The 24745-nt window shown below is 43.3% G+C and overlaps 1 protein-coding gene across 1 annotated transcript in view; it reads right to left on the bottom strand.

Annotated features, from left to right (window-relative positions):
* FOXO1 (forkhead box O1) overlaps positions 1-24348 on the bottom strand; it is a 69468-nt gene extending 45120 nt beyond the window's left edge. The window contains exon 1 of the mRNA XM_040340357.1: positions 23492-24348. Within this exon, the coding sequence (XP_040196291.1) occupies positions 23492-24049 (558 nt within the window). The 5' untranslated portion in view covers positions 24050-24348. The remainder of the gene's footprint in view (positions 1-23491) is intronic.
* Positions 24349-24745: the final 397 nt, after the last annotated feature.

Below are 24745 nucleotides of genomic sequence, written 5' to 3'. Positions count from 1 at the left end.
CTCCTGAACCATACCAGGCCACATGCCCTCAACATGGGGGTGTGGGTGCTTTGGGCAGGGGGTGCCTGTGCCCCCCCCCACCCCAAAGCACCTTGTCCCAATGTGGACGACGACAAGGGCCTCTACCGACAACCCTGGCCGGTTGTTGATGGGGTCTACGGGCAGGGGGGGCTTATCGAAAGCTGGAATCCCCCTTTAACAAGGGGCCCTCCACTCTAAGTGAATGAGTATGTGGTACATTGTACCCCTTACCCATCCACCTACAAAAAAATAAAAATAAACCACAGTACAGGTTTTTGACAACGTAATTTATTAAATCAGTCTGTCTCTTCCGATTTCATGTCTTCTCCCTTTGCCAATTCTTCTCTTTGCGCTGTATTCTCGCTCTTCTGCCAGGTCTCCTCTGTCCGCTGAGATCTTCTGCCTTTGCCAGGTCTTCTCCCTACGATCTGCTCTTGACACTATCCCACTCCAATTCTAGGTCAGCGGAGTGTCAATTATATAGGCATGGGGCAGGGCCACCGATAATGCCCCACCCGCAGGCCCCAACAACCACAAGCCAGGTTTGTTGGGAAGAGCCCCTTGCCCTAAACATGGGGACAAGGTGCTTTGGGGTGGGCACAGGGCCCCACTGCCCCAAAGCACCCACACCCCCCATGTTTAGGACATGTGTCTTGGTATGGTTCAGGAGGGGGCCCGTCGCTCGTGCCCACCCCCTTTCCTGATCCGTCAGGCTGTGCGCTCGGATACAGGTCTGGTATGGATTTTGGGGGTCCCCTCCCATGTTTTTTGGCATGGGGTTCCCCTTAAAATACATACTAGGCTGAAGGTCCCGGTATGGTCTTGGAGGAGTTGGCATAGAGTTCCCCTTTAAGATCATAAGAGCACAAGTTGAATGCCAAAGTTGGATCAGTTAAGACAATGATCCAACTTCAATGATATTCAATGGGCTAAAGTAGGATAAAAGTCGGACCAAACTAGTGCAGGAACCTTTTTCAAAGTCGGACCAGTTAAAAGGGTTGTAAAGAGAAAAAAAAAAAAAAAAAAAAAAAAAACACAAACATACTGCGAACTCCACTGTACAGCTCGTTTTGCAGAGTGGCCCTGATCCACGTCTTCTGGGGTCCCTCGGCGGCCGTCTGTAGTCCTGCCCACAAGAACTTTCCACCTTCATGCGAGCGAGCATGGTGGCAAGTTCTTGCGGGCGCGCTCCTGTGATACAGCTGGCGGCTGTAGCCGTTCACTGTGTCACTCGGGCCCACCCCTGGCGCGTCATTGGATGTGATTGACAGCAGCGCGAGCCAATGGCTGTGCTGCTTTCAATCCATCCACTCTAGCCAATCAACGACCAGGCTGAGCGGCGAAGATGACGTCGGGAACGAGCGCCGCAGGTGAAACAGGCTCAGGCAAGTAAAACGGGGGGGGGGGGGGGGGGGACTGGAGGCCGGTATTGTCGGATGTTTTTTCACCTTCATGCATAAAGGTGAAAACATGTACCTTTAGTGTTCCTTTAAGATGGCTCTCAAAGGGAACAATTGATTTTCATGTAATGCGACATGAGTTACCAATTTTGGAACGTTTGTCGTACAAGTGTGAACCCGGCCTGAAGCAAAATTTGCACGCTCCAGTTTCAGCAAATCAACCACGTCTCCTGTGCTATAAGCAAATGCCTACACATCGATTTCTGCTGAAGGGAAACATTAGTCATTCTGATTTCCAAACTCCCCTTTCAGCAGTGATCACATGAGCAAATAAATTGACACCCCCATGTAAACAGCCCCCCCACCCCCGAGGTGAGGGTCAGAGGGGGCCACGTGCCAATAGGGCGCAACGCTGTCATGCCACCCCATAATCCAAAGTGGCCAGCACCATTTCGACGTCAGATCAGCTAAGCAATATGCACAGCAAAGTCCTAGGCATGTCCTTGGATATGACAAATGACATAGCCGAGAGGAATTTGTGCCGCAAGATATTTTGGCTATGAGGGGGTAGAGGTTTATAATGTAGTGTGGGTGGGGGGGGGGGGGCGTTTGTTGCTTCTGATCACTGTGCACTATATTACACTCTACGGACCCTTGCACTGTGTTAAATACTACTGACCCTTGCAAGCTTTAAAGATTTTGAGGGCAGGAGTTATGGCCTGCCTAAAATAAGAGTATGCAGATGCTCTATATTGTGCATATTTTCTGGGGATTCACGACAAAGGAATATTTAAAAATGGTTAATATAGGCTAATGCACTTTGCATAAGGTTCTTCAAGTAAAAAAGTCAAGCCAATAAAAGCCTTGCCTTAAAAGTGAAGGATGACCAAAGCTTTTTTTTGTCATACTTCTATTATGGATCTCAGTAGTTTACTTACTTGAGCTCTTAAAGCGGAGGTTCACCCATAGCTTACACATTTTCCCCTTAGCTTCCTGCTCGTTTTGTCTAGGGGAATCGGCTATTTGTTTTAAAATATGATCTGTACTTACCCGTTTACGAGATGCATCTTCTCCGCCACTTCCGGGTATGGGCTGCGGGACTGGGCGTTCCTTCTTGATTGACAGTCTTCCGAGAGGCTTCCGACGGTCGCATCCATCGCGTCACGATTTTCCGAAAGAAGCCGAACGTCGGTGCGCAGGCGCAGTCTAGAGCCGCACCGACGTTCGGCTTCTTTCGGCTACGAGTGACGCGATGGATGCGACCGTCGGAAGCCTCTCGGAAGACTGTCAATTCCATAATTCCAAAATATAGATATGCAAGTATCTAGGGCAGTGGTCTCAAAGTACCGGCCCGCGGACCAGTTATAAATGGCCCGCAGGCAGGGTGGAAGTGAGGGGAGCAATCTGGTGGTGAGCCGTTGGTATTACAAGTTATTACCACCAGATGTGAGCTGGCGCCATCTGGTGGTGGCCGTTGGTATTACAAGTTAAGCATTACAAGTTAAACAGCAATTCTAATGTCATTTTACACTATTTTCACTGCCATATTCTTCCCTCTAATTAGAACCCCCAAACATTATATATATTTTTTATCCTAACACCCTAGAGAATAAAATAGCGATCGTTGCAATACTTTCTGTTACGCCGTATTTGCGCAGCGGTCTTACAAGCGCACTTTTTTGGGAAAAAATTACACTTTTTTTAGTTAAAAAATAAAACAGTAAAGTTATCCCCATCTTTTTTAATATTATGAAAGATAATGTTACGCCGAGTAAATTCATACCCAACATGTCACGCTTCAAAATTGTGTCCGCTTGTGGAATGCCGACAAACTTTTTTACCCTTTAAAATCTTCATAGGCGACGTTTAAAAAAATCTACAGGTTGCATGTTTTAATTTACCGAGGAGCTAGAATTATTGCTCTCGCTCTACCAATCGCAGCGATACCTCGCATGTGTGGTTTGAACACCGTTTACATATGCGGGCGCTGCTCACGTATGTGTTCGCTTCTGCGCACAAGCTCGTCAGGACGGGGTGCGTTTTCTGGCTCCTAACTTTTTTAGCTGGCTCCTAGATTCCAAGCAAATTTGTCAAACCCTGACTTACACCAGTGCTGGTGGTAATAATGCGCTCGCTGACACCAGTGCTGGGGGTTAATAATGTGTTCGCTGACACCAGTGCTGTTGTTTTTGAAGTTTGAAAGTTTGCATGCGGCCCCCCATGGCATATGAAAACTTGTCTTGTGGCCCTCAGGTAATTTGAGTTTGAGACCCCTGATCTAGGGTGTACATATTGCTATAATAATTCTAAGAAACATCTTTGAAGTTATCAAAAGGTCCAGGTAATAAGTGCTCAAAACTACACTTGGATTTCCATATAGGGGGGTGGGGGGGGGGGGGGGAAAATGTTTAACAGCAACCTGCTAACCTCTGTCCCTTAACCTTTGTAGTTTAGTTTGTCATGTGAAACAGATCAAACAGTTACAAAGAAAAAAAGTAACCATTAAACCCTGCAAACTTTAATACAACTTATGTTTGTCTTCCATTGGGAAATATAATAAGTTGCTAAGTATTGTAGAACAAATGTAACCAGGACACTGATTTTTTTTTTACTGCGAAAAAAAAAAAAAAAAATACAAAGACACACACACACACACACACACAACCTAATTCAGGTATATATGTGAAATGACTCTTAAAGTATGTAGACAAAAGAATAAAAAAAAAAAACCACACCCCTTTACTTTATGGATAGAACAGGGAAGAGTTCAAACCCATGCCAGTTTTTTTCCTGTCTGTGTACAATTTGGAAACCTTTTATTTACTTCTAGTCCCAGAGGTGCAAAAGAAAATTAGTGGAAACCAAGACAATTGCTTCCTGAACAAGTGTCCACACTGGAAGATTTCCCCCTACCTATCTTCAGGGACAACCCTAAAATACGAGACTTCCCTTCATTTAATTTCTCACCAACAACGGCTGCCAGTTCAAATAGTGTGGTGAATCTCCCTAAACGGGGACACAGGCAGCAATAAAAACTTGAAAGATCTATCCAGTTCCAATTTAGGCAGAACTTTTGTTTTTAGTTTTGGATAGAGAAGTGCATTTTCATTTCTGCAACGTTCCCTTTCTTCCATGGTTGTCCTTCCAGGTTTTATTGCTTATAAAGCAGGCATTTTCAGATTAGGAAAGGGAAACTGACATGGCCTGACTAAAGGGTCCCTTATATACCCAATGCATTGAGCCTTGATCAGCACAGAAGGCCATTTCAGTCCTTTTAAAGGGTCACTAAAGGAAAAAAATTTTTTAGCTGAAATGACTGTTTACAGGGCATAGAGACATAATAGTTAACTGATTCCTTTTAAAAATGATTAAAAATTGATAAAAAAACAATCATATAATGTGCCTGCAGTGTAGTTTCGTTTTTGCTGTTGTTTGCTGGTTCTCTGATGTACAGAGAGCCACTAGAGGGCAGTCAGCCAATAGAGAGCAGTGATACTTTGTCTAAAACTCCTCAGCACCAATCCAGTTTAGTTTTACACACAGTAATCACACCTCCTTGATTAGTGACCACCGTGAGAAATCTCCCAGTACTGTGGTTATCAGGAAACAGGCAACCAGGAAGTGTCCAAAACAGAGAGGATTTACAGCAACATCAGAGCAAAAACGAACAATGAGGACATGAAACCAGGACTGCCGCAAGGTAAAGGAAGCTATTTAGCTAAAAAAAAAAATTCCTTTAGTGTCCCTTTAAGTTAAGTTCACACCACCACACTAAAAAAAAGTGTGTTTTTTTTTTTTTTTTTTCAAAGAGCAGCTTGTTGTACACACCACTGCACTGCAATACTGAAGTGCATAATAGTTGAAGTCATTTTGACATTTGAATAAAAGATACAAAACAAATTGTAAACAGGGTAATTGCCCCATAATGCATTGCACTGCTCCTCCACAGCACATAACAGTGGCTGTACATTACACATGCATTGCTGGTGTGACTGGATCTCTCTACTCTCATTTTCCATCCACTACCCTGAACCCAGCCAATCGGGTGACATACTTTCCTTCAGCCTTGATACATCTGTTGTGCAGCCCTTCCCAGTGTCACAAAACCACTTAAAACGAAAACCTCCAGTGGGCTTCCCATCACATTGGAATGAATAGAGCCCAGCACAACGGGGCAAATGTATTCGCGGCATTCTCTAGTGCTCCTGCATAGTATGTCTGTTCAATGGGAGCTCATGGTGCACCGATTCACACATGCAGATGAAGGAGCCCACAAGTGTTTTTCTTTGGAAACTTTACAAAGGTGAAGTTGTCATTCACATTTACCACTGGAAGAGCGAGGGCTACTACAGGACCCAGTAGTGACGAGGCAGCCAGCAGAATGAAGAACATAATAAAGAGGAAGTGCATGCATTCAAAACAAAGTGTGACAGGTATGAGGATCCATGACTAGGAATTGAGGAAAGATTCCATGAAAAGACACGGACGGTATATAAATGACTTTTTATAGGTGCATTTGTTTGTTTCAGCTCTTAATGAAAAAGTACACTAGAGTAAATTTATCAAACTTGGAGCATTTAGAATATGAAGCAGCTGTGCATGGCAGCCAATCAGCTTCCATCTTCAGCTTGTTCAGTTAAAACAGAACTAAAGTTCCACTGTTCACTGGGAACATGCATTTTTTTCTTATTGCAGAAGAGACATGCAATATTTCTTCTGAAATAAAATACTTACCTGTCTGTAGCATCCATCAGCATGTAAACAGCTATGCATGTGCAGTTCAGCTTACAGCAGCTAGGCCGATCCCAGTGTGCTAGAATGAATGGTGCATGAACAGGAGTGACGTCATCCTGCACCGGCCAACAAACATGGCTGCAAACCAGCACACAGGAGAAGATGCTGGCGAGGGAAAGGACTGTTGGAAGAAAGGGGAGTATAAACTGCCTTAAAGCAATACTAAAAACGCACACCATTTAATTTACATTGTGCCTTCTATTTCTGTATATGGCAGATGGCACTGTCATTTTAGTAAAAAATAAAATAAAAAAATAAATAAAAAAGTACCCTTTCCCCCCTTGAAAATACAGCCATCACGTGGCCCAGATCTTTCCCAGTCTTTCTGCAGGGAACCATAAGCAGGAGGAGCTTCTAGTCCTCTGCTGCTGGTCACATGTTCAAGAGAAAAATAGAAGCCTTTGGAATGCAGAGTAAATATCAAATATGTTAAAAAAATAAATACATTTTTTGCCAAGAACATGGTGTGGGTGGATTTCTGGCAGTCACAGATTGTGTCCCGCCCCTTCAGCCTGTGTCTTGGATAAGAGGGAGGTGAGGCCTCCATTAATCTACATGTAATATCACATGCACATTGTGTTTAGCTAGTTAGTGGGCATAGAGGAAAAGTGAGGGAGTGGGCTGTCATTTACCACCGTGTATACACCCACATGTGTGACTCCATGGGATGCTCAGATGCGATAGGAAAGAAATGGTCAGGGTAGAAACTGAGCATGTGCAGAGCTAGCCAACACTGCTCTGCAAAATCCCTAGCTGATTTGGGGACTTGGACAGAAGGTAGAGATAGAGAACAGCAGGATCAACCTGCAAGTTTTTTGCTGAATTTGCTGAAGAGAGCTCTGAAAACTGACTGGAAGGGACAACTCCCTTTACACAGCACACAGAAACAAGGCTGAGGCCGTCAATCAGCTGTAGTCCCCACCATGGAATTGTACATATCGCTGCAACTCATGACAGAGATCATGAAAGATTCCGGCACTACTTTTTGACGATTTCATTGCAACTTGCATAGACTTGTGATATATGTGGAAAGCTGCAATGAAATAGTCAGTGCAAATCACACCGATGTGTAGCTTTAAAATTGCACTGTAGAATGATTTCAAAGCTGCACCGGTGTGAACCAGTGCTCTTAATTGAGACAAGAACACACTATAGAGCATGGGTGCTCAACCTGTGGCTCTCCAGCTGTTGCGGAACTACAATTCCCATGAGGCATTGCAAGCCACTGACAGGTACAAGCATGTCTCCCAAAGGCTGAGGCATTATGGGAATTGTAGTTTTGCAACAGCTGGAGAGCCACAGGTTGAGCACCCATGCTATAGAGGGATATGCCTTCCTTATATTTCATATCTGAGGTTTACAAACAAAGATTTATTTTCAAAGCATAACTGAACAAGCTGAAGATAGCATTGGATTGGTTGGCATTCACAACTGCTCCAGTTTTGATGAACTTTTAAAATAAAGGGGAATTTAACAAAAATCTAGAGCACACGTATTCCAGTGCCTAAATATTATGGAGAAAAATCCATTGTAAAAAAAAAAAAAAAAAAAAAAAAAAAAAAAATGGTATTCTAACTCACCAAATATCAGCAAAAAAGAAAGCGGTCAGATATTAGTTTACTGCACTTTGCTCTGAACTAGAGAATCAGCTTATAAAGGTTTCTACTTCAAACAGAGCAAGGTAGCGATGCATGCAGAGGTGACTTTTCACACTCACAGCACAAGCCTGGTCTGGAAAGCAACACTACATCATCCACATGTTACAGTACAAATTCAATCAGTTTTTTTGTTTTAACTTGAGGGTGGTGAATGGACACGCTAAAGCAATACTACTTACTGTTTGTCTATTCATCAAACTCATTCAGAATTGTCCAGATGTGTGACATGTTTACTATATCAAACCTACATTACCCATAATACAAGGTCCTAATGTTCCATCAGCACAAGCCTTTCCTAATACAGCTTAGAAAGTAAATCTGAAATGTATGCTTTCCTGATAATTCGGTTGGTCACAAGGTTTTTTTGTATTTTAAATGGCCATGAAAGTATAAACTTTTAGTTTTGTATAGATTGGAGAGGGATTAGAACACTAGGTTTTGATTAAGAAATGTGCCCTTGCCATTAGATTCACCTTACCTGTCCGCCATCTTCACCGAGAGAATGTGAAAGAAAATCCCAAATTTGGGGTTTTCACCAAAACAGGAATCATGGGCAAATCTTCCAATGGGAACCAATGACCCTGGTAAACAACCTGGAATTCCCTCGCTTTGGAAGGATTTCCACTTACTTCCTAATTTGGCTTTGACAGGGAAGTTTGCATTTAGTTCTACTTTAAAGGGGTTGTAAATGTTTGTTTTTTATTTTCTAAATAGGTTCCTTTAAGCTAGTGCATTGTTGGTTCACTTACCTTTTCCTTCGATTTCCCTTCTAAATGTTTTTTTTCTTTGCTTTCTTTGTCTGAATTTCTCACTTCCTCCTCAGTAAGCTATTCTGGCTGACTAACCCCCAGCCAGATGGGGGCAAGCTTACTGAGGAGAAACAGCAAGTGAGAAATTCAGACAAAGGAAAAAACATTTAGAAGGGGGGGGGGGAAGCGAAGGAAAAAGGTCGAAGGAACCAACAATGCACTAGCTTAAAAGGAACCTATTTAGAAAATAAAAAAACAAACCTTTACAACCCAGAGAAAAAAAAAAAAGTGTGGAGAAGGCTTGGAACAGCTCATGATTCAAAGAACATGTCATCTGTAAAACATGGTGAAGGCAGTGGGATGGGCATGCGCTTTTGAAGGAAAAGACATGGAATATTCTGCAATGGCCGAGTCAATCACCTGATCTTAACCCAATCATTTTATGCTGGTGGCATACAGAGCCAAAAGTATGAAGCCTGTGCCCAAATATATATGGATCCAATTGTATGAAAAGAGCCATGGTTGTCCCCTAGACTGATCTCCTTACCTGGACTACAAAACATGTGCAGATCACCAAGTTGAGGACAAAATCTTTTGTATTTTACTGAAGATAGATAAATAGGAAGTGCATAGAAAGTGACAACACTACTACATTTCTGGCAGGCTCAACAAATATTTTCTGTATTTGCTGAAAATGTTCTCAGCTTAAGGAAAATAAAATGCAGCCGCCAATTTTTCGCACCCGAGTTTAGTAACCCTTTAATGAAATGCCTACATTATTACATAATGGGTACATTTCTATGTTAACTTTATGGACTTCTTCACATGGGCGCTGCAGCCTAAACATTATGAATGGGTCGCTTGTTTATGTAGCAGCAGCCACCTATGATTAATGGAGACATAGCAGCTGTATGGTCACAGCCGCATATCCCAATTTAACAGACATAGGGGGCTGATGCACAGCCTGGAACGTACAGTCTGCATTCAGGACTGAGTCCCCATAGAGCAACATGGGCTGCCTGCACGTGCCATCAACCACAAACAAAAGTGACCATTCACGCTTTAATGGGCCACAGTACCTGTGTGAATGAGGCCTATACTGTACAATTAAGACAAAAGAAGAAGTTTTGCAGAGTTAACAGCCAACCACACAGTATGAATGCCTGACTGAAAGCCATACATAAACCATATTTTTTCAGCTTTTTTTAACAAATCTCTATAGCATGTTCAACAAACCTCCAAAATAACGACCACCACCAGTTTACAATTTAAAGCGGAGGTTCACCCAAAAATCCACTTTTTGACATTAGCTGCAGTATGCTGTTTTGTTTTTTTTTTTACTTGTACTTATCGTTATATGAGCCCTTGTTTTCCGGCTCCGAGCGGGGAATCCTGCGGGGAATGGGCGTTTCTAAGCGAAGAGGAGTTGATTGACGGCTGCTAAGGCACGTCTTGGCCTCTGTTTAATCTTCAACTGCCATGATGCTGCACATGTGATCAGTTATGACACCAGCCATTGGATGGTTTGACAGTTTGGTTGAGAGCACAACCAATGTGACAGTTACATTCCCGGCATGCCAGGAATGTAACTGCTTTTTCAAACTGTTAAATTGATGGGTTTACTTCTGCTTTAAGGAAGCTGGAAAGTTCATTTTGAGGGTGAACCTCCGCTAAAAAAAAAAAAAAAAAAAAAAAGGAAGAAGATCTTAGATAACATTGATTCTAATATGTTCAGAGTTCACTTTCTTTACCTACTTAAGATGGCTTGGATTACAACTGAGCTGTATGTATATTTGGTTGCTATATAAAATGTAAAAAAAATAGTGGGTATAATAAAAAAAAATTATATAGATATAATTTTTTATTATACACAAAAAAATATATATATTTTATATAGCAACCAAATATACATACAGCTCAGTTGTAATCCAACCCATCTGAAGTAGGTAAAGAAAGTGAACTCTGAACATATTAGAATCAATGTTATCCAAGCGCATAGTCCAACACAGCAAACAAAACACACTATATATGCTAAGAATTTAGCAAAAAATAAACAAGCAAGTCAGAAAGGCATTTAAAGACCACTCCAGGAAACTTAAAGGAGCAGTAAAGGAAAAAATAATTTTTGCTGAAATGACTGTTTACAGGGTATAGAGACATAATAGTTAACCGATTCCTTTTAAAAATCATTAAAAATAGATAAAAATCAATCATCTAATGTGCCTGCAGTTTAGTTTCGTTTTTAAACTAGTTTCATGTTTCTGTGAAGTACAGAGACACACAGAACAAAAACAAACACAGGGCAGTGTTTGTTTTTAAAATGAATCTGATTGGTTCTGGGGAGTTTTAGACACACAGTAATCACACCTTCTTGATCATGGACCACAGTGAGAAGCTCGCATGAGTTTTTTCATAAGGAGCCAGACAAGCAGGAAGTGTGGAGATCAGAGAAGGATTACAGCTATTTCAAAGCAAAAACGAACAATGAGGACATGAAACCAGGACTGCAGTAAGGTAAAGGAAGCTATTTAGCTAAAAATTAAAAAAAAATTCCTTTAGTGACCCTTTAAGTCTGCTTTGCAGTGGGGTTGTGCCAGGCCAGCACAGCAAGGGTTGACAGCTTGGATAGGTACCGTATTTGCCGGCGTATAAGACGGCCCCCTAATTTTTCAGCTAAAATGTTGGTTTTGGGATATACTCGCCATATAAGACGACCCCCCACTGTGCCATTATTACATGCCCCACTGTGCAATTGCCGACCTCACTGTACCATTCTATTCCCTGCCTCGACAATCTCCCTACCTTCTCCTGTTTGCAGAGTATGTCAGACAGCGGCCATCCATTATTCAAAAGCCACACCTCCTCCTCAGGCTGTTCCGTGATAGGCGGAACACACATTTTCCCAGCAGAGCCTCTGTTCAGTGTTCCGTCTTGTCCATGCAAATATGCCAGGCTCTAATGCACAGGGGCCAAATGTTTAGTGTGCACAAGGCCCTAATCTTTCTTAGAACTTTGCAAATATATTGCAGCTGGCTGCCCCGGTTTACAGGTGCAGGTGTCACAAATAGACAGTAAAACTGTTGCAGAGGGCAGACCGATTTGCATTCAATTGTGTTACTTATTTGCATGATAAATGGCGTTTTTATCAGATTGTTTGTTTATTGTGGACCTTGCTAAAAATATGATAAAGGGGGATAAAGGTTTAGCCCTGGTTCACATTGGTACGATTTGACACATCAAATAAGTGGCATTTGCACCGTCCTAATCGGTACAACACCACATAGATTTCAAAAGGAAGTCTCTGTACTACTTTTTGCAATTTCGAGCTACGATTTACAGCCGCAGAAACCTGCACAGATGTCTCTGAAAATCGCGGCTGAAATCGGGACCGACAAGCGGGAGTGAAAAAAAAGGCATCATTCCCGTAGCTCAGTGTGAACCTGGGCTTACAGGTACTACCAGAGCAACATAGCGCAAGGCAGAGCAAAACAGGTCATTGAATACTGCTCTGAAGACACAGGCACTGGATGCCATTCTATGACTGATGCCTATGTGAATGCATGCTTGTAAATTTACTATGATGCTGGAGCTTGATTCATAAGCACCCACCTCTACTTCTCCAAACTACCACTGTGCCAAAAGCCATGACTGACCACAAATTTTAAGCTGTAAAAACCTTTTGAAAATTGGTTCTAGCTGGCTGTTGATTTGTACACTCTTTTCTCCAATTTCTTTAGGGTAACAAATGATCCCTACAGTCAAGATGCATCCTACTTGGAAAGGGATTTTCTATTAGACATGTCCCTAATTCTGATAGATATTTATGGAGCAAATTACCCACCTAGTGTAGTAAACACTGGCATTTATCAGTACTGTGAGCAGTCAGATTTTTACAACTGGAAGTGCAAAAGAGTGGTAATAAGATGGAAAGTACATTAAACAGATAAAGGCAATTAAACCTTTAGGCCCCTTCAACAAGGGGGTGGGCTCCATTAGATCCCCACTGAGCAGGCAGGTGGCTGTTCCCTGTCAGCTCCACTCATGCAGAGCAGACAGACACAGCCCATTCTCTTTAGGGTGGCTGGATGTAAACAGACAGCCTGTCCGTTTACACCCAACTGTCATCTGATCAAATCTGCCAGATCAATGGGGAATGGATCCCCAGTCTGTTTTTAACAGATAGGATCTAGTCAGATGGCGGCAGGTGTCAATGGACACGTACGTTGACACTCATTGCTCCATATGAGGAGAGTGGAGGAGCAATCGGATCAGCTTTTCAGTTTCAGTCCACCTATGTAAAAGGGCCCTTAACATCAAGACACCAGGATCAGGCTTTTATTTTAAACCATTTTCAACTATAACTTTGAAATCTCATTGGATTCACTGGACTGATCAAAAGCCAACATACTTATCCTCGAGAGTTAGGTTTGCGAGTTAAGCCTTCTGCCACTTTGCCCATGCTCAGTCATCTGTCATACTGACTTAGCGGACAAGTAATAACCCTCCAGCCTATAGGCAGAGACTGCAAAAGGAAGGAAGGCTCTTCCAAAGACTCAAAAGCACATTCCACATGATACAAGTTTAAAAAGGGGAAGGAGAGATAAAAGGAAAGGGTTTGTTACCATAAGAAACAAGTCGGGCCGAAACTACTAATCGATTATGAAATTAATCGATTACAATTTTCATAATTGATCGGCCAGTAATATAATGGGGTTTAAAAAAAAAAATAGGCCTTTATAGTACAAAAAAGCAAATTGCTACTGTAAATATTACACTGTCCCACAGTAAAAAAAAAAAATGAACCCCTTACAGTAGCGATTATTTGTACTTATTTTTGTTTTTTTAACCCCATTATGTAACTAAACATCTCAGGCTTGGGTCACACCTCTGTTTTTTGGTGCTTTTTGCAGAAACACACTACAGTTCATTTACATGTTTTCCTATGGGACACGTTCACATCCATGATTTTTATTCAGCTGCTGCGTATTTGGAAAGGGCAAGGACTTTTTAACGCAAAACTGTGCTATTTTGTTCAATATACTTCAATGGAGAAGCTGCAGAAAAGCATGTAATAATGCATTTTTGCGGCAATTTGTGTTTTGTAATCTGCCCAACAAATTTTTTTTAAGGCCATTATCCGATTAATCGACCAACGAATCGATTATGAAAATGATCGTTAGTTGCAATATATATATATATATATATATATATATATATATATATACACATACACACACACACACATATATATATATACACACATACATATATATACACACACATACACATATATATATATATATATATATATATATATATATATATATACACATACACACATACACACACATATACACACACACACACACACACACGTTTGGCTGGCGTTTTACTTTTAAAATGGAAGTCCAGGACACTTGCTTTGAACATACAACCTCTGTGTCCCATGTGTGGATGGCTACTTTGTTAGGAAACACTCTCCCGTTTATTCAATCATTTTCAACACTACTGTGCTGAACTCCCGCTGAATTTCCTGTGCTTAGACCGTCAGCTTGAGGCTCTCATACAGTGAAGGATCGCGTGTCTCCACCTCCCTCCATTCACAAAACATCTTTTTACAAAATAAGGCATTTTGTGAATGGACAAGTATAGATAATGGCATTTACCATCCCCCCGCAGCAACCAGATCCTTGCTCTTAGATACTTCTTTACAGAGCACTCTTGGTGTCTATGCGGCTGCTTCAAGTATAACGTCTACCTTCCTAGCACACTAGGGCTAGCCATAGTTTTTTTTTGTCAGCAAGAAGAACGGAAAACAGTTTGGATTGAGGAATCCCCCCACAGGGATGTAGTATTATGACAGTTGTACCAGCAAAACAAACATTTCACATTCTAACAATAGGGCACTGAGCGGTTTAGTTTTACTGCCCCAGAACCAGGCTGTGTTACGAAGACAGCTGCTTCCATCATAGCTTTCTCATGTAGGTTTTCTGTAAGGTAACAAATGTGACATGCAGTCACCACCACTTTCATCAACATGATTTTATATTAATTTAAGCCTTAAAATATAGCCACAGACTGCAAACAGAACAGTCAAATGCATAACGTATGCAAATATTCTATCTGTACCTGGTAATTCATCTGAGTTTTAGGGGAATTAGTCATTTTACAAGTGAAGCTAGGATTATTCACATCTGCCGCATTTGTGGGTTTCTGTCAGTCTGCTCCACCCCAGCTATTTCCTTTGCCGAGCCAAGCATGGCCAGTCGCTCTCTCATCCTCTCTTCTTCATACATAGCTCATCTAGACATGACAGCACTTTTAAAGCAAACTTGGAAAAAATAAAAAAACCGAACAAGCACATATGCATGTGACAAGTTCGACTTCATGAGAACAATATAAAATAGGACAATACATACAAGGGGGATGTAGAAATGAGCAGTGCATATAAAAAAATATAAAAATAAAATAAAGTTAGATTAAGCAGAGACAGAGGGGGGCTGAATAAAAATGCACGCCACACTTCTCAGATTTTTTTTTTACAAAATATTGGTCTATCACATAAAATAAATTTACATTTTTGGTTTCAACAATACCAAAATGTGGGAAGTTTCAAGGGGGTATGAATACTTTTTCAAAGCACTGTATTACATTTCCTTCAACTGCTTACAACAGCATCCTAGTCCAACACATAAATGCAAGTTTCAAAAAGTAAGAAATTCATCATATGCAGTCTTTTCCAGCAACAAAACAGTTAAAAATTCAAATCCAGCATTTTTTTAAACTGACAAGTGTCAGGGGCTCAGCAGCCATGATATACTGTGGTCAGTTTACATTGGGGGGGGGGGGAGATAAACTAGCAGGATCAGCCAGGTATTTCAGGCGATACGGGGGGGGGGGGGGTGATGTAAACCCAAGATTTGAACTCTTGACCAAGCGCTGCAAGGAAGGTGTGCTAACCACTTACAGGAGTTGTAAAGGTTTGTTTATTTTCTAAATAGATTTAAGCTAGTACATTGTTTGTTCTCTTAGCTTTTCCTTCCATTTCCCTTCTAAATGTTTTTTTTTTGTCTGAATTTCTCACTTCCTGTTCCTCCTCAGTAAACTTGCCACCATCATCTGAGCGGTGGTTAGTCAGCCAGAACAGCTTACTGAGGAGGAACAGGAAGTGAGAAATTCAGACAAAGAAAACAAAATATGTCGAAGGGAAATCGAAGGAAAAGGTAAGTGAACCAACAATGCACTAGCTTAAAGGAACCCATTTAGAAAATAAAAAACAAACCTGTACAACCCCTTTAACTAGAAACCTGCAGAAAGTACTGAGGCAGACATCTGAAAAATATCTAGAACCTTGTATATCACACAGGTAAGTCATGAACTCACAACAACCAGTAAGGAGCTCTGAAGTCACTCTGGGGTTTATTTACTAAAGGCAAATCCACTTTGCACGACAAATGCACTGCAGTCGCTGTAGATCCGAGGGGGACATGCAAGGAATATAGTTTTCATGTATAGTAGACACCCTCACATTCTGGTACTTCCTCTTCACTCATTTCTCAGAGATGGGAGAGTACGCCACTCCCTCCCATTTCCCACAATGTACTGTTCTGTACCCGAGTGATCAGTTGGCAGGTCCCAGCACTGCCAGCTCTCGCTGGTGAACAAGGGATTATATAAAACCCATCAAATTGTTTCTGCATTGTCAAAGTACATATTTGCTTCAAGAAAACCATGACAATCCAACACTGATTTGAGGTTAGCGAAGAAACCTATATTCCCATAAATAAGTAGCATCTTATGCCAAGAGTATGACGCTTTACCAGGTTCCCACCATAGTGCCGCATTTATTTATTTTTTTTCTTTGTTATCAGAAGGGCAAAATTAATTCCAACTCGGACAATAAAATATTCTACTAACCAAGCTTTTTTTGGCGTCAAGGAAACCTCACAGGCATCCCGATTGCCATTTCACCTTTTCAAAAGGCCAGCTATCAGATAACATGACATGAATGGATACCTGGACAATACATGCAATGAACTGCACACAACAGCCCATCACAAATCATACATGATTAAATGGCTCCAAACCCATTGGCAGACTGATCGGATCAAATTCGGTACAAGCAGCCGGTCAGTTTTCTTTTTGTTTTTTTTAGAGATAGAATCACACACACACACACACACACACACACACACACACACACACACTAGATAGATAGCCAGAGATATAGATATATAGTCACTGTTCTGCCAGCCAGAAAGACTCCCCGCAACACCCCCGTCCCCCAGCAGAACACAATAATGCTGCAGGAGGGATTCCCTCAACAACACCGTTGATGGGGGAAGCAAGTGATTTTTTTTTCCCCTTTCATCCAAAGTGGAAATCTATGGGCTGCCTTAGGCCAGCCATAGACCGTTTAAATCTCAGATGGTTCTGCAGGGAATGGCTGAGATTCGAACCATGTATGGGCAGTCTTAATGTACCAAGTTGATCGATCAACTTGAGTACAAGTAGCCTGCCGGATTTACTTGCTATAGCCGCTGCTGGCAATCGCCGCTAGCAATAATCACGTCTTCTCCTGGTGGGGACGGCTGCCCCCCCCCCCCCCAGGAGCAGACAATTGCTTGGCAGGAGGGATTCCCCTGTCATTACTGTCTATGGCCTGCCTTGCTCATGGATCACCCCATTACAAATGAACATGCAGTCAATTACCATATCCTCTGCATTATAGCCATTTAAGCACCCAAATTTTAATTGTTGTTGGGCCAAGATCTGGTCTTATTAGCTTTACAACATATCTTTTCATCAGAGGCATTTGTTACGCATGTAATAAAAACTTCATTGTAAGCCTTAGCAGTCTTTTGTAGACATTTTTTATGATGTGATTCGTAGGCAAATCTTTGTGTCATTACAAGCTGCTTAAATGACAAAATGCTCCAATTGCTTCTGATCTTGCCAACTCAGGGAGAAAAAAAAAAAAAAAAAAAAAAAAGTTACCTGTCTGACCCTTCTGGCAACAAAAAAATAAAATGGTAGTCACGTTCTTTTGTTTTTTGGGTAGCGTGTGAACTTTAATCCCCAAAGGAATGTCAGAGAAACCCCTGCATCAAGAACTTGCTTATTTTTCTGTGAGAAAGTGAGCTGGAGAGAGAGTGGTTTGGGTCTGAACCACTACAAAATGTTATGAAATCAGGCCCTTATTACTGACCAATTGTTGGCTTGTAACATTTTTAGTTAATTCAGCTAATCATTAGCAAAAAATGCTCATAAGGAATGAACAAAATGTCATTATTCTTTCGATCCAATCACTGATGTAGAAGAGGTTAGAATACACAATCATATTAGATCTATGGCAACATTAAAATGTATTTATTCTTTTGATACAACTATTCATATACTTAATCTCATCTAATGCTGCCAATGCAGACAAATTTTGATGTAGGGAAAAAAAAAAAAAAAAAAAAAAAACCACACACACCCTGTAAATGCTTTTCATGTCACGCGAGTAAAAAAGATTCTTAACATGGGTAAAGAGGCTCAATCGCAATGCAAATCTCCTGTGCGATTAGGTTGTGATGAAAGCAAGCATTCTGCCTCGACTTGTGGCACATATTCTAGTTATGAGGCGATGAAGCAAATCCAATCCACTAGGTCACTGCATGTGAACTAGCATGTGGCACATGAACTTGTTTTTATTTGTGACAGTCCGTTGAAAACTAAGCCATCCACAAAGATCATTACCCAGAATCAGTGCAGCCTAGACTGAGAGCAGCAGTCCCACAAAAATGACATCCCCTACACTGGCTTAATTGAATGCATACATAACAGTTATAAATGATAACAATTTCAGAGATCCGACAGTCAGCTAAAGAAACCCTCAGGGACAATGCATATAAATCTCAACAGTTCATTTAAGGCCAGAATCCGAGACATGCCAAGAAAGATTTCTTTCTGGGATATTTTTCAGAAGAGAAACTGGTAGAAGTTATACATGTGTACACCAAAATTTAAAGAGAAAAAAAAAAAAACACACACACACACACACACACACACACACACACACACACACCCCAACAACAACAACAACACACACACTCAAAGTCTACAGAATCTTACAATGAATCTGTACAGACCGTTACAAGACCCAATAATGGAAAGGTGCAAATACCGACTTTACATTATAATCAGAAGTCATTATCCAGCAATAAACAAATAATGGTAACCTGGGAATCTGCTTTTCCTCAGGATGCACACAGAGGAAATGGACAGTGGAGGCAATTTGTCATTCTACACAATGAACTATTGTGGGGTCACAATGGGATCTAGGGCCAACAAAAATGCAAATGCCTCAACAAGCAGAGAAGACATTTCAGGAACCACTGTGCCCAACAACTCATCAGAGTCCCATTATACTCATTTCAGTTCTATCTGGGGAATCCCAGCTATAACCACCCGAGAGTATTGGAGTCTAATAACTGCAGAGGCACAGACATGGCCCCAAGTGTGCCATCAAACTTGGATGTAATCTTTTGTCAGATCACACATTCATTCCATTGTCAGGAACCAGACCTGCCAGGTGCCTCCCAGGGGTCAGGTTACTGCAAGGTGTGAACAGCATATTACTAGGGAACATCACTCAAGTGCTGACACAGTAACCGGACACTTGAGTGCTGCTTAAAAATCAGCCATTGTGTCAAGTGTCAATACTTGAGGCACACAGATTTCTCTTGTATATAGGCGATTCCTTTGTCCAATATGGTAGGGCACACACACACACACACACACCATAAATACTGACCACCTAATAAAGTTTGACTGAAACCATCAGACAACTTCTATCTAGACTGCCTGACCAGAATATATTTCTGAATGCCTTCTAAAAAGACATGGCAACACAAATCAGCTGACAGCACAAAACTTCCAACAGAGAAACATTTCTGTCACCAGGGTTGTGAACGGTCCTACATTGTAAAAACACTCAGCTGCCACTTAAAGCATGATTGCAGCCCAAACAAGTTGTTTCTCTTTTGGAGGATTAGAATCCCTCCCAGGTTTCTGCTAACTGGGGGCCTCCTTCAGAAATGTCCCTTTGCATACTGTCCTATTGACAATGACATTGCTGAGAGAAAATCTCCAACAGCAACACAGAGAAATAAAAATGCTTTAATAAAGGGGAGGATAAAACCCCTGTCAGCTGCTTATTGATGTTTATATCCCTGTTGGGCCCCTTTCTGTCTGGTGAAACCTTTGTCATTGTAACAGAAAGTAAAGGGAAATCTCTACACAATCCCTGGGCAGTAGTAAAAACTAGGAGGTTCCAATCCTTCACTCTAGCTAAAAATAAAAAAAAGTTTTAGCTGAACATAAAGTTTAACACACTAAACAATTTTCATAAAAACACTGCCGAAACCATTGCATTGGGAGAAAAAAAAAAATTGGCCAGCAAGACTCTGCTTTAAAGGGTCAGTCCACCAAAAAAATAACAAAAATAAAAAACCTGAAACCTACTTCTATTTAACTCCAATTAAATGGTTTAGTGGAGCTCCCCATGCTGAGGTTCCCCTACTCATGTTCCTGGCTCTGTCACCTAGCCCAACTTAGGCTGCGCAGTCCACCGACCCGCTAGCTGCAGGGGGTACTTGTAAGGGTCACAACGGCTGGCACCATGCAAAACCAAAGTTGAATAGTAAAAAGCCACCAGCACTACAAAAACGTGTTTCCAAGACCAACATAAGTACATAACGCACACAATGGTTAAATGGGCAATGAGTCACCCCAAGTAAGGGGACCCAGAAAAGCTCCAAAAGATTGCCAGTTTGACCTTTGTGATATTATCTACTCCTGTTAAATCATATAAACATCTCCTGGTGGGGACATCTTGCCATTAAACCTTCTCTGGTCACATTTCCCAAACAAGAATTAGAGCTTCTCCAACAGGTGGAAGTTCCTCCTGGGAACCAGAGAGCAATCCAAAAAGGGAAAAAAAACATGGGAGGATTTCCTTGCCAGCATATACAAAAATCTGAGCCTTCGTTGGGGAGACTATAAAACACTAGAGCAGTCTCTACACATTTTCACCCTGGGTGAATTTGCATGATCAAAAAGTTGAATAAAGTTTTTAGAAATATAATAAAGAAATGTGGCATAACTAAAATTTTTGACACCCTGTGTCAGATTATTTTACCCCCCCCATATATGTTCTATACAAACACACTGTTTCTGTAACAATCATGCTTAAAAAAATACAAACAAAAACCACACACCAAAAAAGAAATGCTGACATATAAAGGTGGTGTATCCTCTTACACTAGTGGCCAGTGATTAATGAAGAATTGCCACCACTGCTCAAGGAACCCTTGAAATAAATTTTAGGCCTCAGGGAACCCATGCATAAAACGATATCTACATTTCACAGTGAAGTGGCATGATCAGTACGCTGTTAATAGAGATAGTGGAGACAGAAAAACTACAGTTCCAAGCACCCTTGTTGTAAAAGCCTGCTCAGGAGGAACCCTTGGGTTCTAGAGAACTAGTTAAGAAAGCCTGCTCCAAAGAAATCCTAGTTCTGAAAGTCTCCTCTAAAAAGGAATCTTAAGAGAAAGCCTGCTCTGGAGAAACCCTGTTTCCAAGACCCTGGTTAAACTCTGCTCTGGAGAAACCCTCGTGTTCCAGGGACCCTGGTTGTAATAGTCTACTCTAGAGAAACTGTGGTTAAGGAGAACCCCTATTTGTGAAATGCTTCTCTACAAGGATGCTGTGGAAGAACTCTAGTATTCCAGTGACCTTGGTTGAGAGTGCCTGGGGGGGGGGTCTTCCCTGGTGTAACCCTAGTTGCGGAAATAAAATGAGCCAGGTTAAAGTCTGCCCCAGAGAATCCCTAGTTGGGAAAGTCTTCTCTGGAGTAACTACAATGTTCAAGAAAACCCAGGGCACCATGGGCCCTGGTTGTAAAAGCCTGCTCTGAAGGAACCCTAAAGTTCCAGAAACCCTGGTTGAGAAAGTCTGCTTAGGAGGAACCCTATCTTTCCAAAGACCATGGATGAGAAAGCTTGCGCTAGAGGATTTCTAGTTCTGAAACCTGCTCTGTAGGAACCCTAGTATGACCCTGGATAAGAAAGTCTGCTCTGGAGGAACCATGGGGTTCAGGAAAACCTAGTTGTAAAGGCCTGCTCTGGATCAACTGTAATGTTCTAGGGACTCTGGTTGAGAGTCTTCTCTAGAGGAACCCTAGTGATCCAAAGACTGTGGTTGACAAAAGTTTACTCTAGACAAGGAACCCTAGTTGTGAAAGCCTGCTCTGTAGGAACCCTAGTGTTCCTGCGACTATGGTTGGGAAAGTCTGCTCTGGAGGAACCTTTGTTATGAAACTCTGCTCTGAACCAACTCTAGCTTTCTAGACACTGATTGAGAGTCTGTTCTAGAGGAATCCTAGGGTTCCTGGGACCCTGGTATTAAAAGCTTGCTCTGGAAAAACCCTGTTGTTCGAGGGAGCCTGTTTGAGAAGGAGGAGAAACCCCCTTCGCAAGAGATGGCACTGGAGGGACCCTAGTGTTTCATGGCCCCCTGGTTGAAAAAGTCTGGTGTAGGGGAATGGTGAATTTCCAGGAACCCTAGTTGTGAAAGTCTGTCCTGGAGGATCCCGTGTTATGAAAGTCTGCCCTGGAGGATCCCGTGTTATGAAAGTCTGCCCTGGAGGATCCCGTGTTATGAAAGTCTGCCCTGGAGGATCCCGTGTTATGAAAGTCTGCCCTGGAGCAATGGGGGAGGTCAAGCGACCCTGGTTTATAGTCCGCTCTGTAGGAACCCTTGTTACGAAAGAGTAGTCTACAGAAATGGTTGATTGAGAGTCTTGATAGTTAGGAAAGCCTGGTATAGAGGAACAGTAGATTTCCAGGGACCCTGGCTTAGACTCTGGTCTAGAGGAACTGTGAAGGTCCAGGGACTCTGGCTTAGAGTCTGGTCTAGAGGAACTGTAGATTTCCAGGGACCCCGGGTTAGAGTCTACTCTGTAGGAACCCTAGTCTAGAGGAACTGTAGATTTCTAGGGACCCCGGGTTAGAGTCTACTCTGTAGGAACCCTAGTCTAGAGGAACTGTAGATTTCCAGGGACCCCGGGTTAGAGTCTACTTTGTAGGAACCCTAGTCTAGAGGAACTGTAGATTTCTAGGGACCCCGGGTTAGAGTCTACTCTGTAGGAACCCTAGTCTAGAGGAACTGTAGATTTCCAGGGACCCCGGGTTAGAGTCTACTTTGTAGGAACCCTAGTCTAGAGGAACTGTAGATTTCCAGGGACCCCGGGTTAGAGTCTACTTTGTAGGAACCCTAGTCTAGAGGAACTGTAGATTTCTAGGGACCCCGGGTTAGAGTCTACTTTGTAGGAACCCTAGTCTAGAGGAACTGTAGATTTCTAGGGACCCCGGGTTAGAGTCTACTCTGTAGGAACCCTAGTCTAGAGGAACTGTAGATTTCCAGGGACCCCGGGTTAGAGTCTACTTTGTAGGAACCCTAGTCTAAAGAAACGGTGGGTTTCCAGGGACCCCGGTTTAGAGTCTCTGTATGAACCTTAGTCTAGAGGAACGGTGAATTTTCAGTTTAAAGTCTACTCTGGAGGAACCATAGTTAGGAAAGTCTAGAGGAACTGTGAAGGTCCAGGGACCCCGGTTTAGTCTACTCGGGAGGAACCCTAGTCTAGAACAGTGGGGGGTCCAGGAACCCCAGTTTAAAGTCTACTCTGGAGGAACCCTAGTCTAGAAGAACCCCCAGTCTAGAAGGACAGGGGTCCAGGGACCACCGGTTTGGAACACCTGCTCTATAGAGATGAAAAGAAGGTGTATGAGGAAGTTTTGGGGTGCAGAGCCATACTGCTCACCTTCCAGCCGGCAGAGCTGTTGCTGTCACCCTTGTCCTTGAAGTAGGGGACACTCTTGACCATCCAGTCGTAGATCTGGGACAGGGTGAGCCTCTTCTCCGGGGAGCTCTCTATGGCCTGGCTGATGAGGTCGGCATAGGACAGGTTGCCCCAGGCATTGCGGCGGGAGGAGCTGCTCTTGCGGGGCTGTTGGGCCCCCAGGGGGGAAGGGGATGAAGAAGGGGACAGGGATGACACGCTCGGTGGGGCATGGAGCCCTCCTCCTCCCCCGGGTTGTTGGTGAGGCTGTGGCTGTAGTTGATGAAGCTCCTGACACTGGAAGTCCCCGCACACCCCGGGGTCATAGTCCTCGCTCTCCTCCAGCAGGCTCAGGTTGCTCATGAAGTCCACATTGCCCGGAGCTCCGGCGGCGGAGGAGGGGGGCTCCGGTGCCGGGGACGAGTTTGCCGAGTTGCTCGGGTTGAAGTCCGGCCGGGGAAGGGGCCAAGTACAGGAGCGGGGCCGGGAGAGGGGCTCGAAGTCCGGGTCTATCTCCACCACCGGCGGCGCCTCAGCCATGACGGAGCCGGACACTTCTTCTTCTTCTTCTACAAGTTTCCCGTCAGGAAAAGTTTTCAGTCACTTCATGAGAGCTGCGTCACCGCCACAGCCGGCTGCGTCACACACTACCGACCGACAACCGGGCTACCGCTGCGTCACCACGGGCAAGGTGTAGTGCGTCACCGGCGCTGCTCCGCTGTGCTCGGCGGCCGCCTGTTGAATGTCTGACTGAAAACTCCGACCTGCCCCCGGCAACCAGCCGCAGTTTACTGGAACCCACCGTGTGTGTCACGCGCCGGGCCCCTCCCACTCCGACAAAGCTGGGCGGCTACCTCACTGACAGAACGGGTCTCGAAAGAGGGAGGGGGGGCACGCCGTCCAATCACAGCGCTGTCCCTCATGTCTCCGCCGCCCCACCTTTACTGTGCGCCACGCCCTCACCTATCCCGGCCGCTGAGTGGGCGGGGAGGAGGTGCGGACGGCACGCTGGCTGACCCTTTACCGCCCGGTCAGGGGGTGGGGGAGCAAGTTCTGGGATTGGCCCGCGTAGTTCCCGGCCGGCAGCGAAGGGGTTACGCGGGGTCCTTGCCAGATACCTGTGTCCCCGCCCCTTTCCCCCGGAGTGGGGTTTGTTTATGTTCCTGTTTGCAACGTGTCTGCGGCGCCGGAGTGCCAGAGCGTTCCAAAGAGCGCGGGGTGGGGAGAGGGGAATGA

The sequence above is a fragment of the Rana temporaria genome, chromosome 2, assembly GCF_905171775.1.
Source record: "Rana temporaria chromosome 2, aRanTem1.1, whole genome shotgun sequence".
Classification (NCBI taxonomy): domain Eukaryota; kingdom Metazoa; phylum Chordata; class Amphibia; order Anura; family Ranidae; genus Rana; species Rana temporaria.
Note: the sequence above shows the minus strand (reverse complement) of the source record. Positions and strands in the feature narration are given on the sequence as shown.